This window comes from Ornithorhynchus anatinus, chromosome 18 (genome assembly GCF_004115215.2).
Source record: "Ornithorhynchus anatinus isolate Pmale09 chromosome 18, mOrnAna1.pri.v4, whole genome shotgun sequence".
In the NCBI taxonomy this organism is placed as follows: domain Eukaryota; kingdom Metazoa; phylum Chordata; class Mammalia; order Monotremata; family Ornithorhynchidae; genus Ornithorhynchus; species Ornithorhynchus anatinus.
Genome location: NC_041745.1, coordinates 5970897 through 5986638, shown reverse-complemented (window position 1 = coordinate 5986638; position 15742 = coordinate 5970897). Strand labels below are relative to the sequence as shown.

Below are 15742 nucleotides of genomic sequence, written 5' to 3'. Positions count from 1 at the left end.
AGTTCTGAAAAAGTTGGTGTGTTGACCCATTAAACCTCGGAAAGACACCCAGAAATGAAGCTGCTGCATTTCAAAAATTATTACTGGGAAAGGGGTCTCTTTGATGTCAGCCCTCCCTCAGAGAATACCGCCTTTGAGAATTCAGCCTGGTTGTCATTCTCTTTATCAAGGCTTCCAGTGTTCCATTACAACTACGAAACTGAGAAGGATTCACTGCGCATGCAGGCATCTAAATCTCTTAACCCAGTGATGTCGTTGATGGTGCAGGAGTCTCCCATTGGGAATGACAGATGAGCTTTGGTCCTGAGCTTTGAGGACTGAGAAACTGTGCACAAGACCCAGTGATTGGGTTTGCCCAGTGCCCATCACACTGTCTCGCTCTTGCCGGTGGTATTCCTGCTGGGAGATGGAGTGCAGTAAACGAGTAGGGCAGGCAGGCATGTGACATGCTGCACTAGTGCCCAAAAAGCGTATTTTACAGATTGGATCCATTTACGGCCAGAGTGACCGCAGAATAGTATGAATGTTGTGCCCAAGGGCCCTAACCCGGCAGGTGGTGGCCACAGGAACCGCTGTGGTCTTCACGAGACTGGCCTGCGTTCTTTGGGATTCCTTCTGTCCTGCTGTTCCTGTCCACGAACATCCCAGATGACAGGCTGCCTTGGCAAATCCTTCAATTAGAGTTAGTCATTTTGCTAAGGGCAAAAGAAACTCTCCTTTGGCCATATATGCAGGAGGCCTCCCTTTGTCCTTTTCTTTCTACTAAACCTACTGGGTAAAGTAGCATGGGTATATGTGGAAGGGAATCAATGAAGAAGAGGACAATAATATAAAATAGAAAAAGGAAAATTAGGCATATCTCCAGGGTAATATCCTTCAATGAAGTCTGCTTTTCCTTGGAAAAATTTTGTAAGGCAATGAAGGGGATGTCTGTGATCCTTCTAGACCATAAGCTAATTGTGGGCGGGGATCATGTCTACCAACTCTGTTGCAGTCTCCAATCAATCATTTGTCTTTACTGAGCACTTACTGGGCATAGAATACTGTATTAAGCACTTAGAAAGCACTCTGTAAAATATAACAGTGTTAGTAGACACGTTCCCTGCCCAAAATGAGCTGTGTTGAGGACGAGCTTACCCATAGTACAGTGCTCTGCACACAGTAAGTGCTCAATAAATGCCACTGATTAATTGCTTGACTGATCCCCTTGACTGCAAAATAGGCTAAGTGAAGCACCAGAGAATGAACTGGAATGAATTATTCTGCCCTGACAGGATGGACTAGGTTCATCCATTTAGAGCTCTCACCACAATAAATTTCCATATATCTGTTTTTATGAAAACTGGCACATCACAGTCATGTCTTCACTCCAGTGTACCAAAGAAGGTTAAAATGGATTGTAAGGAAGAAAAATACAGTTGAAAGACAGATCCATTCTGAAGAGCTTAATTAGGAGACCCAGTGTCATTCATTTACTTCAAGATGGTCTTAGTCACAGTGATTTGCCTCAATATATATTTTTTAATCTCCACTTTTATTCTGAAAGTTCTAAAGAGTCTGAAGTCTTAGAAAAATGCCTTTGAAAAAATATTTCAGAATCTCTGATTTCTCCCTAGAATACATTTTTTTGGTATTTTAAGTAAAATACTGACTAGAAAAGTCACAGAATTCTCCTCTGAGTTCTGAGTGGTTGCAGGAAAATTGGAAAGAAAATGATCTCTGACATTTTTTTAAAGTTCATCATCATTCTTCTTGGGTTTTCTGACTTATTTCAGAATGTAAATCTGCCTCTCTAAAACTTAAAACTGGTTCTATTTTTTATACAAACTGGAACATTTTAGCAACAAATTCTTTCAAAAGGTAAGAGTGCACAATCATAATAGAAGGCAGGATGACTGAGATTGTAACCTTTGTAACTTTTTGGTGAGTACTGTGACTCAGTATGCTTACTGAATGTGTTTCTGTTCAAGTGTATGTGTGTCAGGGGGTCTAATATCTGCTCATGTGTTTTCTTACATCAAGGGCAATCAGGATCATTCGAGACCCAACCTCAGAATCATTCCCTTGTCAGCTCCCTTCTAGTCCCCAACGGCTGCGTATTTCAGACCAAAGCCACTGGGCTTCCTTCATCCTGGTCATTCTCTCCTCAGTCTCAAGCCTCCCTGGTGCTGCACCATCCCTTTCCTTTGACTCTGCACCCTCATTCTGTGCTTTATAGCCTCATACACTTAACCCTTCTCTACACCAGCCTAGGATGTAGTAATAATATTAATAGTATTAAGTACTTATGTCCCAACCATTATATTAAGCACTGTAGTAGATAGAAGATAATCAGGTTGGACACAGTCTAAGGGGGTTGGAAGACAGGTGTTGAATCTCCACTTTACAGATGAGGGAATTGAGGCTCAGAGAAGTTAAGTGACTGGCCCAGGTGACAGAGCAGGAAAGTGGCGGAGCTGGGATTAGAACACCGGTCCTCTGCCTCCCTGGCCTGTGCTCTTTTCATTAGGCCGCACTGTGGTATCCAATCTCCCGTGTGACCAGGAGACCCAGACCTACTGCAGAAGGAACATCCGGCTTCTTGAGAGGCTTCATCAGTTTCCAGTGGCAAACAGAAAGCCCAGAAGCAAGGTCGTGGACAGTCAGCTCCCCGGTAATGAGGCAGTGCTCGCCGCAATACAGTTTCCCTGGGCGAGGATAAGCGAGATCAGAAGTGGAGGCCTGTCCGAGGGGCAGGGAAATGGTCTTTCAAAAGGCACAGTGAGGCTAGCCTTAAACAACATTTATTTCAGTGCTCCGTACAGTGCCTGGCACAGAGTAAGCGCTGAACAGGTAACATTAAAACAACAAAAAAAAGCTGATGGAGTAGCAGACAGACCAGCCCAGCATGGCCACTCTCAGGAGAGTGGCTGTTTGGCTCAAGCAGAGGCTTTAGAAGACCAGAGCGAAAATTCAGCCAGAGAAACCGTGGCAGGTGCTTCCATGCAACAAATGACAATTCGGTTATTTTTCTTGCCAATAGGACCCAAGGAAAGACCTGGGGGAGGCAGGGTGAAGTGTCAGCTATAGGGATGGATAAGGGGGACACACAGCTGGGTTAGTTACCCCTTTGAGTCCTCCATATCAGCAGTCCTAGCAGAAGGCAGGCTGGACAAGGCACCAAGAAGGAAGTGGAAGTTTTCAGTATATTTCACCCTTGGGAGATTATTCCAAAGGCTGAATGGAGAACTTTTCAGTGTGTGGCATGGTTATCCTCCATAGCTCATTGTGGGCAGGGGCTGTCTCTCTTTATTGCTATATTGTACTTCCCCAAGCACTTAGTATAGTGCTCTGCACACAGTAAGTACTCAATAAATATGACAATGAATGAATGAAGCATTTTCCGCTAACTGCTGCATTTGGGGAAAAGCTTTTTGCTGAAAAAAGGGGATTTATATATTTGCCAGTCATTAATATTTATGAAGCTCTGTGTGTGCGTGTGTGTGTGTGTGTGTGTTTTCAAATGCTCTACTAACACTTTAAAGGACATGCAGCTTGCCGCCTAATTTGTGTGGACACGTAAAATACTCTTGACAACAATACAAACAAATTGGCAAGGAGGCACAGTTGGCATGGAGATCAGCACTGAAGGTTTCTCACAGGAAGTGCATTTAAGGAGGGATTTGAAGGAGGGAGCAACTGCTCTTGGAGGAAGAAAAGAAGGCTTTTCTGAGCAATTGCAGGAGAAAATGTAAGCTAACAATGGGCATAGCTGCTGGAGGTAGCTGAAAGATGAGATGAGAGCTAAAAAGAGCCTACAAATTAAAGCTGAGGCAAAGGAGTTAACACTTTTTTGGGAAAAAGGCAACGGAAATGGGGGTTGACTTGGTTAGACTTGACTGAAGTGGTGGGGTTGAAATGGGATAGAGAACCATAAGAAGCTTGGCAAACCCCATATTTTGCACACAGAATTGGATTTGAATAGAACTATTCTTGTATGGTGTTAATTCTCCCTATAGTCGTCAGGAGGATTTGCTGCAGAATGATATTTAAATTTCCTGGTTCATTCTAATTTGCGGGCAGGGAATGTGTTTTCTATTGTCCTTTCTCAAGCGCTTATTATGGAATTCTGTGTTCAGTGCTTCATAAATGCTACCGGCTGAGTGAGTGACTGTATTCTAGATCCCATGTAGGCAGTTAGCGTGCATCCCAAATGCGGAAATGGTTGCTTTCTTTCAGAAAGCAATCCTTTTCAACACGAGTGTGGAGTGGATCGACAATCTTGCATGAGTCTATTCAGTTTGGCCTGTGCACAAAGACACAGATGGAGTTTCACCATCAGAAACTTCACCCTTTAACATGAACATGTGTGTACACATGCAGGCGCACACATACAAACACACTCAACTGCTGCAGGAAGAAGAAAGCAAAGGGAATTCTTTGCAACTGCCCCCATTCTAGGAAAGGGAAAATATCCCTTGAAAGGCAAATATTGTAAAAAAAAAATGATACTCTTTTTAAAATCCAACTCCCCTTTCACCGACTGCTAGCAGTCCCTATTTCAGAAGATAGAATATGACATTTCCCCTGCCAGCAGGGAATCTATATGGTTCTCCCAGATTGTTCCTTTTTTTTTTTTTTTTAACAATCTATTCTCCTGCAACCTGAGGACCACATTCTAGACGAACCCCATATGTTGACTGGCATCATTGACGGCCCTGCTCTGTTCAAAACCCCACCCTCTCACTGGAACCCTTTTTTCCCCCCACTACCTTCACACGGTATCCAACAAGGTGTGCGTTGTGGGGAGGTCGAACCTTAATTTTCCCGTCACACCCTGGCCAACATGCACATGAAAATATGTACTCTAGGAGAACTGACTGTACTGAACTTTCAGGTTTAGCATGTCCTTTGATTATATAAACTGTATGGTGCCTGGTGGGTTAATGAGACACATGAGACTCTTAGCTATCTGACTTTACGGATGCTCAAGCGCTCTTTGTTCTGGTTTTTCTCTGGTTCTGCATATAGGAAATATGAAATTACCTTTCTCCTTTTCCCCCACCCTCATTACAAAGATAAGCAGACTAGTTTTCTCTCAAGGAAAGACAAACCGAGGCTTAGAACTTGAATTCATTCGAGTCGAGTGTGGTGATGACCTCAGGACCCAGAAGGTCTCTTCGACCTGCGTGCCCAGAGGGTCTTCTGTGGCTAACTAAATTCACTGTCTCTGGTGGCAAAGGAAAGAGAGAGTTTGAAGAGTTAGGATGTGATCCACAGCCTTTTGGCAATTTTAAAGTGCTATTTTGTTATTTTCCTCTTAGATTTTCTCAGGGAAAATCCTGTAGAATGAACTTTAAAAATATAGGAGAAAGAGGAAAGCTGCAGTGTTTCCATCCCTTCTTCAAATGGTTGTCACCTGAAGATCATGGGATTCAAGATGGGCTCTTCCTGTGTGCCATCCATCTCTCCCCTCCATCCACTCCTATCCCTTTACCATGTGCCAGAGGGACAGGAAAATTACATCGGGAAACTTTTAGAGCTCAAATCAAACTACAATTCATAGTATTCTTTTTCCCTTCCCATGAATTGGAGAATTTGGGGGATTTTTCTGAGAAGGAGAATTTACATTCTTACATTAACCTGGCTGTTGATATGTGCACTAACCATTTTTTAATTTACTAAAATCATACTTGTACATATGTAACCCAAGTCCTCTATTAACAAAAAAAATTTTGTGAAATTGTATTTGAAGTGTATGCTTGCTATTCCTGAGCATTGGAAGTTTTGGCATGGGCAGTATGTGATACTTAAAGCCATCTGGAGGGAAGGTGTTATGCTGCTCTCTGAAGATGTCATGTTGTATACTTTCTTCCCCATTCCAACAAACATCTATCAAGTTCATCTCAGAGCCAACGATGGACCCTCTAACATTATTCTGATGGTTTTTAGAGGCCTGTATTTTTAAAGTATACACGTAAAAATGATCATCTAAAATTGACTACCTAAATGCGTGGAGCTATTGAAAATACACTGGAATAATATTAGCAGCAGGCTGTTCAGAAAAGTGGAGGGATGCAAATACTGGATTTAAATCTTTGACAAGAGACATTGACACTGGGTGATCATTTAAATATGACCCAACTATGATAATCAAATAATTTGAATGTACTGTCAGTGCATCACTGTTTTAGGGAGAGCATGACCCTACTTTTCAAGTTTTCCCACTAGTCCAGAGACCCCCAGATAACAGCATGACTTGTTTTTTTTGTTGGTATTTGTTAAGCGCTTACTGTGTGCCGAGCACTGTTCTAAGCACTGGGGTAGACATAGGGGAATCAGGTTGTCCCACGTGGGGCTCACAGTCTTAATCCCCATTTTACAGATGAGGGAACTGAGGCACAGAGAAGTTAAGTGACTTGCCCACAGTCACACAGCCGACAAGTGGCAGAGCTGGGATTCGAACTCATGAGCCCTGACTCCAAAGCCTGTGCTCTTTCCACTGAGCCACGCCGCTGCTCTTGTTGAAAAGAGCATGGGCCTGGGGGACAGAGGACCTTGTTTTTAATCCCGGCTCTGCTGATTGCTAGCTATGTTACCTTGGGCAAGTCACTTTTCTGTGCCTTAGTTTCCTCAGCTATAAAATGGGGATTCAATTCCTATTCTACCTCCCACTTAAGACTGTAAGCCCCATGCAAGACAGGGACTGTGCCCGACCTAATCGACTTGTACCTACCCCAGCACTTAGTGTTCGACACATAGAAAGCTCTTAACAAGTACCATCGAACAAAGAAACAAACAAGAACAGCAGTGAAGAGCAGAGGAGGGAAACCCAGTGGTATTGTGTTATCTCTCCTCTGTTCTTCCCTAAAGCTCCTCCAGGCTGGCTCCCCCCCCGAGTAGGCAGTCTTCCTGCCATAGTAGCGATGCCGGCAAGATGGAGAGGTGGGTATACCTTAGTGGGGTGGTAAAATCTCTCTCAAGCGCTTACTATGATGTCCTGCACACAGTAGGCTCTCAATAAATACTACTGATTCACTGGTCCAAAACCTCTGACCTATACAGAGGACTCTCTGAACTAACCAGCGTTTTGCTTACACTCATATGACAGAGTCTCCTCGTCAACAGTATCTGTCCAATCTTTGCGCTAATTGAACTTAATTCACTACCAAATGGAATAACTTTTGCCGATCTAAATGAAGACGGTAGATACCTATCAATTATAATTGGCATTTTATGAACTCTTGCATTAGGATTTGCTCCTATTCCTATCATTGAGTGTCTGTGTAAATAGCCATCTGAATGTCCATGTGATATTAGGAAAAAACAAAACTTTTTTAGTATAAAATTTATGTGGAAGCTGTCTTTAGTGCTTTTAAAGGATAATGTTCCTAAGGGTTTCTGCTACTCTCAGTAGTATCCATTTTCTGGGCTCTTGGTCTGAATGTTTGTTCAATTCAGCATATGAAGAACAACAAAAATTTCCATTTCATCAAAGTGAGACTTGTAACCATTAACTAGTTATAGTATGTACCTAGTTTTAAATAGTGAGGTTGAAAACAATTTTACCGTGCTACCCTCTGTAGAAATAAAAATGCTGAGGAGGTTCGATGTCTAGTTACCATGCCCCTGCGCTTAAGTCTAGTCTCCCTTTTCCCGTCCAGGCTCCCAAGAAACACTTGCAAAATGGAATAATCCGTGGCTACCAAATAGGATACCGGGAATACAGCACAGGAGGTAACTTCCAGTTCAACATCATCAGTATTGACACCACCGGGGACAGTGAGATCTACACTCTGGACAACCTCAACAAATTCACCCAGTACGGCCTGGTGGTACAGGCCTGTAACCGGGCTGGGACGGGACCTTCTTCTCAGGAAATCATCACCACGACCCTAGAGGACGGTAGGTTTCGGTTGGGCGAGGGAAACCCCTGGCCAGCCTTTCTGCTCTCTTCCAAAGTAGCAGAGATCTGGATGCCTCGACCGCCTGATCTGCCCACCAGCTTGCCCTTGGATCATTAAGGGTCGAGCACCGGGGACCCAGTCAGCCGGCTGGTGAGGAAGCGAGGGAGGGCGTTAGGGGTCTTGGGTGATACAGGTCAGACCTCCGATTGCCGGTCACCGATCGGTGTGGGTCACCTTCATTTATCTCTTGGTATCACTTGGCGTGACTCCATTTCGGCGTGAGCGTTGTTTCTCTTCTGATTGGCCTCTTTCAATTTCAATATCGAGTTCTGTGTTTCCCTAAGAGGAGAAGCAGCGTGGCCCAGTGGAAAGAGTATGGGCCTGGGAGTTGGGGGACCTGGGTCTAATCCCGGCTCTGCCGATTGCTTGCTGTGTGACCTCAGGCAAGTCACTTAACTTCTCTGTGCCTCAGTTGCCTCAACTGTAAAATGGAGATTCAATCCTACTTCCTCCTAATTAGACTGGGAGCCCCACGTGGGACAGAGACTCTGTCTACCCTGATAAACTTGTATCTACCCCAGCGCTTAGAACAGTGCTTGGCACATATTAAGCACTTAAAAAAAAAAAAAAGATGCAAGAGGTGCGTTTTAGCCAGCAAAGCCCAAAATCTACAAAGCTTTTTGAATTCTCCTTTCAGGGCTGGATTTGTTTGAAAAAGCAGGGGAGCTCAGCATTGATGCATTTCTCCAAGTCGCACTTCACCCAATGAGTGAGCTCCCCCCAGTGGGTAGAAAGGATCAATCCACTTAATTAACAGAAAAGCCACATAAAACCAAACTCTTTCCCAGCATTGAGAATGTGAGGCTCCAAACAACCACAGTACCCAAAATCCGGAGATATGCGATGCACTGATTTCTCATGTAGCACAGGATCCTTACGCCTCACCCGACGTTGATGTCCAGTCACTGCAGGAACTCAGTTCCCTCGCTGCTCCATTTCCTGGAGCACGGGCCTGGGAGTCAGAAGGTCGTGGGTCCTAATCCTGGCTACGCCACTTGTCTGCTGTGGGTCCTCGGGCAAGTCACTTTAACCTCCCTATATCTCGGTTCCCTCATCCGTAGAACGGGGATTAAGACTGTAAGCCCTGTGTGGGACAGGGACTGTGTCCAACATGCTTAGCTTATATCTACCTCAGCGCTTAGTACAGTGCCCGGTACAGAGTAAGTGCTCAACAGATACCATTTTTAAAAAAACCCTCAGGGGAAGAGGGACTCATTATTCTTTGACTCTCGGGGTTCAGTGATGAAATAGACAAAATGCTCACGTTGGAATCGAAGCCCACCGAGATCTCATGTTTGTATTGTTTGGTTTCAGTGCCCAGTTACCCCCCAGAAAATGTCCAAGCCATAGCGACGTCACCAGAAACCATCTCGATATCTTGGTCAACGCTTGCCAAAGAAGCCTTGAATGGCATTCTCCAGGGATTCAGAGTTATCTACTGGGCCAATCTCTTGGATGGAGGTAAGAGGCCGTAATAAAGGTCCTTCGAGTTCCTTCGAGTACAACAAAAGTACCATAGGATGATGCGTTGACTGGGACTTCTGACTTTGTGCTTACTGTCTGGTGGGCATCCCATCTTTCCATCTGTATCTTCTAACCATACAGGTGTTTGACAGGCATAACGGGACCCTCTGAGGAAGTTTACACATTCAAATCATTCATTCTGCTGCTGGGGTCAGGAGGGTGGAATTTAAGGCAGGCCACATGAACACCAGATCCCTACAAAGTTATCCTTTTATTTCACTCTGGATCTGCGGGCAGTACAAACCTTTCAATCTCCCCTCGAGAATGATTCAAGGAGGTGACTGAACAAGGGGTCTGAATCATGGAGGAATGATCTCTCATTAGGCCTGAAGAAGTGCGCCCAGTGGAGAATGCTTAAGATCTGTGCTCTCAGGCTTGGAAGTGGGGAGAGGCCCAATTGGGTAATGGGGAGAAATTCCGCTCTGTGGAGAGCCTTCCATTCCTAAACTCCAGAACTCTCTAGATTTTCTTCAAGTGATGTTGATTTTCTCAAGGCCTCCCCATTTTCCAGGGTCATTTCTGGCAACCGAATGTTTATTCACTGTCCGTTTTGTGAGGAAAGAAAATGGCACTCTCCTGGCAGACATTACAGTTCTGATGAATCTCAAGTTAAAGGAAAGCTCCCACTGTAGTTCGAGATCCTTGATGGGATCCACACACACGGACGTAACTGACTGTTCTGACATCACGTTGTGATCCATCCAGAAAGATGTCAGACAAATGTCCCCAATTCCCTAATGCTGCCCTATCCAAATTGTGGAGTAAAAACTGGTGGTATGAAAGAACTGAGTGTAAGTGGAGATTGGGTGAGTAAATCCTAGATTTAAGAAATTTCACAAATTGCCAAATCAAAGCAATTATTGCTTTTGCTACTTCTGGTAAAACTACTGCTTCACTCTGAGTGAAGATATGGATTCTCTTCCAAACTCCAGAACTGATTGATCCTGGACCTCTGTTTCTCCCGTGTAAATGAGGGTAATAATACTAGGACCCGTTAATATTGGAGTGTCAGGCAATATATTTTGAGCTCTTTAAGGAGAATAAAGAGTGCCGTTAATCCAGATGTTCTTTTTAGATTTCAGTGCTTTTTTTCTTAGCCTGAATACATTTTTGAGCATCTTTACTGAAACCGTAGGCTTTGGCCACGATGAATTGTATTTCACGGTAATTGAAATAGCAAAAAAAACCACAATTAGTTTTGTAATAAACCACCAATGGTGCCACTGTGAAAAAGAGGACAAATGAGAGAACCACTGTAATTCAGTTAATATATGAAGTACATCTTGGCCCTCAGATCCTATCCTGAAAGTTTGTGGGTTAAGGTCCATCAAGAAAAAAGAGTTTGAGTAATAACACTATCTATTGCTGAGGTGGGATGGCCCCATTTTTGGCCTGTTTTGAAAAATGATGATGTCACATGATACTGTAGGTTTGAATTGGGGAGGGACCTACATCTTAAATATCTCCTGGCATAAGCAAAATGTTTTTTGATTATTTTCAGAAAATGGTTTTATTGCCATTTACAGTAGCAACAACACAGTCTCCCTCAAAATAACCCACCAGGAAACCCCTATGATACAACACCAGGAGTAAATGAACAGAGTTAAGTGTCGAGTTGATAAACATTTATGAAAATTAGTGCTAAATATAATCCAAAAAGGCTTTTCAGTGCCTTTCCAACTGAGACTATTATAGAATTCTGGGCTCATAACTTCTCATTATGTTTCCTCTTGAAATATTAGGTGCGTGAAAAGAAGCCCACTTTTCCTTTCTTTGCAAATAACTAGATGCAAAAAGAAAGTGGGCCCTGAGGCACCAGAGAAGGGTCATATCATCCCAAATAGGTTTTGTTTTTCATTCTAATTGTGTCTAGTTTTAACAACAAGGATTGGGAGTGAGAGGGAGTGGGGAGAATCTCAGAAGTATCAGTCCCACCTAGGCTTCTCTTCTGCCTGATTTTGCCTTCCATATTCTGTTTCTTTCACTGCCACAATCCTGCTTTTGTCTGCCTTGCTAGAGCTGGAAGAGCAAGAAGGCCGTAGAAATGTGTTTGTGGGTAATAGAAAGGAATAAGAATGGAAAAGGCATAAAAGGTCAGGGGTGGGGAGACAAGGGGACATGTAAAGAGCTTTAATAGTTCCTCATTTGCTTTTTTTATTTCCTTTGTCTATTAGAAAGAAACATTCCATTCTACTTTTGGTAAACATACAGTTATTAGCCCAGTACTAAAAAAAGGAGAAGCACAGTATGAAACCAACATATTTCTCCACGTAATGTAGAGGTGGAGGGAAGTAGGTCAAAGAGACAGCACACCTCACTAACACCAATCTACTAACTGTACCTCAGTCTCATCTGTCTCACCTCTGAACCCTTTTCCTGTCCTCCCTCTGGCCTAGAATCCCTCCCCCATCATATGCTACAGTCTACCACTCTGCCCACCTTCAAAACCCTCCCAAAAATCACATTTCCTCCAAGAGTCCATCCCCGACTAAGCCTTCACTTCTGTTCCCCCTTCAGCATTGCGTGGGTACTCGGACCTGTATCCCTTAAACACATGATATTTACCCCACCCTCAGCCTCACAACACCTACGTACTGATTCTTATACACTGCCATTTCCCCTGTCTCTATTTCAGTGACAGTCTCCCCTTCTTGTGGGCAGAGATCGTGACTTCTAGTGCTATTGTCGTGTACTCTCCCAAGCGCTTAGTACAGTGCTCTGGACCTTCTAATTCACATAAAGCACAAGGGTCCGAGACACAGCAACTCAATGTTTATAAAACAGAAGTTGCCCGAGTGTGCTGATTCACTGAGAAGTGACCCTTAGTGTGTATTTAAAAGAACCCAAGCCTGAGAGATATTGATATGCTAATCAGATTCTGGAGTGATTGGCAGATTTCTTTAAGCATTCGGTACAGGGATCTTAGCATACTAGGTGCTCAATAACTACTGTTCATCGTGATACTAATAACATTCCAAAACTCTCACTCATAAAACAAATTCTTGTAGTTTCAAATTAGGTTTCAGGTAATGTTCCTTTTTTTCCCCCCTTGCTGGGTTTACTGTGACTAATATTACCAGCAGGGTTATCTGTGTTTTGTTTCTTCATGTTTTTGGTTTCTAGAACTAGTTCCACTCTGTTCCCCCTACAGTTATACCAAGACAAGATTCTAAGTTGTCATCAAAATCACAAACACAAACTTAACCTTTATGATTCTGTTCAGCAAGGTAAAAAGCAAGAAGTTAATTGCTAAACCTGAAAAATGAACATACAATCTTAGCAATCATGTCTCCTCTCTAGATTTAGCTTTTAGGAACTTAATGTGAGAATCTTTTGTGCTGAAATTCAGTACCCAGCTTTGCCATCATTAAATGTGTTCAAATGTGGTTTTGGGAATTAGGCAACTACACAAAATGGAGGCAGAGGGGTCAGAACTATGCTCCAAAGTCCCAGTAAATTGCCACTGCAAACTTCAATCTAAATGCTGACAAATGACCTGTATTTGCCCTTTTTTTTTTTAATTTGAGACCTCCCCTCCCCCCTCACCCTGCCAGCTGAGAAGTTTCTCTGAAGGTTTCATCCTTACTCTGAATTTCAAAGGTGAAAAGGCAAGATACTGGTGATCTATTATCTAGGAGATTCTATAATTTCTTTTAATTATGTAGCAGTAAATGCAAAGTGGGGTGAGCGTTATGTTCCACCTTTGAGTAATGAGAGCTTACTCCAATCCTGAAAAATGAAACATTTTCGTTAACACCAAGTTTATTGAGAAACGTGTAGGAACATGTCAGTGTCATTTCTGCAGAGTAAGCTAAGTAGCTCACTCAGAGAAATAAGGTTGCTTGCCAATCATAGGTCATTTTCAAGAGTAAAAGAATGTCCCTCAAGGATGCAATCCCTTTGACTTGGTAAGTTTAGGATATGACCTTGAAATTCTCTGTGGACAAGAAAGGTAGAAAAATAAAGCCTATTCATAATGTAAGCCCACTGAGATGGGACTGTGTCCTTTATATTCTGTGAGTCTGTTTAACATTTCCTGAATCAGTTTAAGCAGGGGCACCATTATTATGGAAAAATCTTTCTCCATCAAAGGTGGGTTTATAAGATTTGGCTTTGAGGGAATTGTTCTGTTTTGTTTAGACCTATTTTCTGCCTTGGATTCTTGGGAAGCAATTTGTGTGTGAATTATCTTTTCCAAATTGCTACATAGTGTTCTGTGTTTTATAATGAATGTGCATTACCCCTCTGTGTAATTTAAATGTGCTAAAGATGGATATGCACTCTGCCATACTGGACAAAAAGTACAATGCAGGGTAAGAATAGCACTGCTGGTAACATGGTAGGGTTGGTTTGGTTTTTTTATTTGTTTTTTGTTTTCTTTCCAGAGCTGGGAGAGATTAAAAATGTCACCACTACACAACCTTCCCTGGAGCTAGATGGGCTAGAGAAATACACCAATTACAGCATTCAGGTGTTGGCGTTTACTCGAGCCGGCGACGGGGTCAGAAGCGAACAGATTTTTACTCGCACCAAAGAGGATGGTAAGGACTGCTCCTCTGGTAGATCATGATGGGGAAGCTGGGCGGCTTGAGGAGGTCACACACTAGTGGGCTCTTGGCACCTTTGGATTAACACCACAAAGTCAAATGGCTAAATCGCTGCATGTTCTTTTGGAAACTCCTTGAGTTCAATCTGGTTGTTTCGAGTTTGGAAAATTCAGTTTTCTTTAATGAGGAAAGGCAGAGTCTCAAGACTGGGCAGCCTCCCTGCAATGGGAGAGATGTTTTCCCATGATGCTCGGTGAGTGGGGAAAATTGCACGGTGGAGGGGCAGAGACAATGACAGAGACATTCTCAGCATGTAGAAAGGGGGAAAAACAAGTAGCTGAATGGGACTCCTACCCTCTGGGCTGCACTCCTAGGATTGCTCTTCTGCAAAATCGACCCAGGAAATTCTTGCGTTTTGCATATGGTATACCTGTGCCTTCTCTGAGCCCGCATGTGCTCTCTTCCAGTTCCAGGCCCACCTGCTGGAGTCAAGGCCGCAGCGGCCTCAGCCTCCACCGTCTTTGTGTCGTGGCTGCCTCCTTCCAAGCTGAATGGCATCATCCGAAAGTACACCATATCCTGCTCACACCCGTATCCCACCGTAAGTTAAAAAGCCACCAAGTGGCTTTGGGGCAACCGTCTGTGGTTAGCTGAGTTCCTTCCTGTGGGGTAATTGTAGCGTTCTACAGATTGAGGTTTGTTCCTTGGTTTTCCACCTACTTAATGCGCTTTCCACATTGTCTTCCAAGGCCCAAATGTATGGCTCACAGGAAAATATAGGACAGAATCATATTAAGGGGGACAGTTGCTGAAGTCAATCTGTGTTTAGCTGGTTGGTTTTCCTCCGAGCCACCTGGCAGCTATCGAAACCACAGCCCCGAAGCCTTAATTATGCAGCCCACTGATGTGCTCTGGACAGCAGCTAGTGATTTTCTCACTGCTCGCCTTCTCCACCTCCTCCTCCTCTCTTCCCCAGCCTCTACCCCTCAGCCCCCTCCTCCTCCTAGACACACTGAGCCAAGTAAGAGACACTGTGGGTACATGCTTGGAATAGCTCAACTGTTTCTGGGGTTCAAGGCGCTTTATCTTCCCCAACTTGAGGTCCATAAACCCTCAGGCCCCTGTTTCTTTCTGACAAAAATCATAAAATGATGACAGTGAGTTATTTCTGTCACTCCCTTACACTTTCAAATAAATACCATCATTTTCTGTGAAATCTTCTAAAATTGTTTGGAGATTGGCTACTACACTTATCGTGGCTCTAGGCTTCAAATGATTTTACTATCTGTAACTTCAAGGGGAGGTACTCCAGCAAAAATGGAGGCAGCATATCCCGAGGACCTTTTGGAGGCAGACAGCATGCAAAAGCAGGAAAAGACATGATACTTGCCCCCCAGGGAGCGTACAAACCGGTACAAATAACAAACTCTTCAAAAAGTATCGTTTAAATTTGTCTCCCACATCCTTTTCTTCCCCCTTTTTCCAACCCTTCAAGATGACAAGGGTTACCTTCCCAGATTTGGATTTTATCCCTTTATCAATCAATCAGTGGTATTTGTTGAGCACTTACTGTGTGCAGCAGACCACTGTACTAAACCCTTGGGAAATGACAGAGTTGGTAGACGCAGTCTTTAACCAAAATAATGGTATTAAGCACTTAGAACATGGTACTAAGTGCTGGGGTGGATACAAGCAAATGAGGTTGGACACACTCCCTGTCCCACA

At 43.5% G+C, this 15742-nt stretch overlaps 1 protein-coding gene across 4 annotated transcripts in view; it reads left to right on the top strand.

The window, feature by feature from the left end:
• DSCAM (DS cell adhesion molecule) overlaps positions 1-15742 on the top strand; it is a 515628-nt gene that overhangs the window by 431339 nt on the left and 68547 nt on the right. For all 4 annotated transcript variants that reach the window (XM_029046622.2, XM_029046624.1, XM_029046620.1 and 1 more), the window contains 4 exons: positions 7644-7884; positions 9261-9407; positions 13856-14011; positions 14485-14618. In XM_029046622.2, the coding sequence (XP_028902455.1) occupies positions 7644-7884; positions 9261-9407; positions 13856-14011; positions 14485-14618 (678 nt within the window). The remainder of the gene's footprint in view (positions 1-7643; positions 7885-9260; positions 9408-13855; positions 14012-14484; positions 14619-15742) is intronic.